At 29.3% G+C, this 2,329-nt stretch overlaps 1 protein-coding gene across 1 annotated transcript; it reads right to left on the bottom strand.

The window, feature by feature from the left end:
- Window positions 1–84: 84 nt before the first annotated feature.
- On the bottom strand, window positions 85–2,310 carry LOC105562288. The gene has a single exon (XM_012013026.1). It carries the CDS (start codon window positions 1,880–1,882, stop codon window positions 314–316), a length of 1,569 nt encoding a protein of 522 aa, XP_011868416.1. The 5' UTR covers window positions 1,883–2,310; the 3' UTR covers window positions 85–313.
- Window positions 2,311–2,329: the final 19 nt, after the last annotated feature.

Genomic DNA, 2,329 nt, shown 5'->3' with positions numbered 1-2,329 from the left:
TACGACAGAATATCGTAGAACTAATATATGGGAGAGTATGTATGGTACGGAACAAAATTAATAAAATTATAATGTTTTATTTATAACATTCTATATATATGTATATATTAACTTTTTCGCTACATTCCAATATGCAATGTAACATAAACACTTACAGAATTTCTAGTTACAATAACTGTTATGAATTTATAATGCAATTCCTTTTGCAAGAAAATATCGATTATAATAAAAAAAATAAAAGTCGAAAAGGAGAAATATATACATATGTATAAAAAACTTGTAACAATTATGCATCTTAAGAAAACAAAAAATATTACTTATGCATAGGAAAACTTACAAAAGCATCCTTATTTTTGTATTGAACAAGAATTGCCTTACATAAAATGTCATTGAGATGCCATTTACTTGGTTGTTCACACAGATTTTTTACTATATAAATATTCAAATCTGATGATTTGCATGGCACTAAATACAAATCTCTGTATTTCTCGAAACGCTTTCCTATTACAATTATACCAGATGCTGTATCAACGATATTTACAATTTTGATAACATCATTTTTTGACGTAATAACTACGTTGTCGCCTTCATTTAATGATAATGTAGTGTTACTCCATTGAATTTTTTTATATTGCATACCAGTTAAAGAAAGGCAAGGTCCAGTAGAATGAACAGATAAAACAACGGGATTATCTTTCATAATCAAATGGTCGCAAGTAATCGTATTTATTTCATTTATTTCTATAGTACGATTAATTAATTGCTGTAACGGTTTATTTTTTCCACGAATTGCACGCTTAACAGATTGCAATTTATTTTCAAAAGGAAAAGCAGAAAATTCATGTAGAGAACCATGACATTTAATATCATCGACAAGATGCAACAAACCATGAACATTATATATGAGAAATGTTTTGCCATAAAGTTCTTTTGATGTACTGTTTATAACAAATTGTCTTAACATATGTTCAGCTTGAATTAAAGCTGCAGGTGAAATAATATCTTGCGATAAAATGAATATGCTAGCATGAAGTAAGAGAAAATGTTTATACATTTTTGTAGGAAGCCATGGAACAAGTACAACTGGACCCAAATATAAAAGAAATTGTCTGTACTCTGTAGCTTTCCACATATTTAATTCATGTAAACTTCTTGGCTTTCGATTGAACTCATGTGGCCATAAACGTGCTGCTTTCTCAAGTTGTTTACTCATAATACTTATGTTTGTAGCGGACATGCGAGTTTTTAATTTTCCACCTGTCCATATATGTAACAGTTTACGCATCACTCCAAGATATATCAAATGCATAGGGTCTAATGGGAACATGGTGATCATTTTAATTCCAATATCTACTAATGGACTTATCTCTTTATGATGTTTTTTCTGTGTTCTATCGGCAAAGCTCTCATCTGTTCTTAAATCAGAATTATGATCCGGATATGTAATGCGTCTTTTCCTCCATTTGCCTTTTTGAGTACATTTCTCACACCCATAATAACCTCCATGACCTTTAATACCTTTTAAGAAGGCTCTAGCGGGAGCGTCACAAATAAAACTTTTAACAAAAATATTAAACTTTATATTATTAATTGTTATGCCATTATCCATAACATCTTTTAGTTCAGGAACAAAGTCTTTCATAAATAATGTTAAATCTGGTTTTCCTTTGCCACAATATACTGCACATACAAAAGGTTGAAAACCAAAATTTGAAATAAGACATAATATCGGCCAAAACTGTACGCGACTACTTTTAAATAATGGCAATCCATCAACATTGAACTTTAACCAGAGTATTTGTGACGAAGGCTGTCTTATAATTCTTAAATGTTTTTCCAACATGTTCTTTAAACCGAAATTATAATATTCACCATTTCCCATTATTTCGACTGAAATATTATTTGGCTTTTGAAATATACTTCTAGGATCTTTAGGTAAAGTAGGATAAACTTTTTTAAGAATTTTTAAGAGCTCTTTAAAACTACTTCTAGTAATATTGTATTCTGTTGCCCATTTTTTCAGGCTATTTTGTAGAGCATTAATATTTTTTTCTTCACATATATCATCTGCGTTTTCACTAATAAGGTTATGAAATCTTGAAACAGTTCGACAATCTTCACCATGCAATGAAAAGTTATGAAATACATCAACATCTTCGTTATTTATACAATCAAAAGAACTATATAGATTAGATGTATTATATGTGTTATTCTGAGTACTTTCGTCTTCACTAGTATCGATATTGCGTTCTTCTATTACAAAATTCTGTAAAATATTAAAATTAGTACTATCATTTTCATAAGTTTGTACACAATCGTCAACAACTTT

This window comes from Vollenhovia emeryi, unplaced genomic scaffold (assembly GCF_000949405.1).
Source record: "Vollenhovia emeryi isolate VEMERY1.0 unplaced genomic scaffold, V.emery_V1.0 DF944960.1, whole genome shotgun sequence".
In the NCBI taxonomy this organism is placed as follows: domain Eukaryota; kingdom Metazoa; phylum Arthropoda; class Insecta; order Hymenoptera; family Formicidae; genus Vollenhovia; species Vollenhovia emeryi.
The sequence above is the reverse complement of the archived record's forward strand: the minus strand, read 5'-3'. Positions and strand labels throughout refer to the sequence as shown.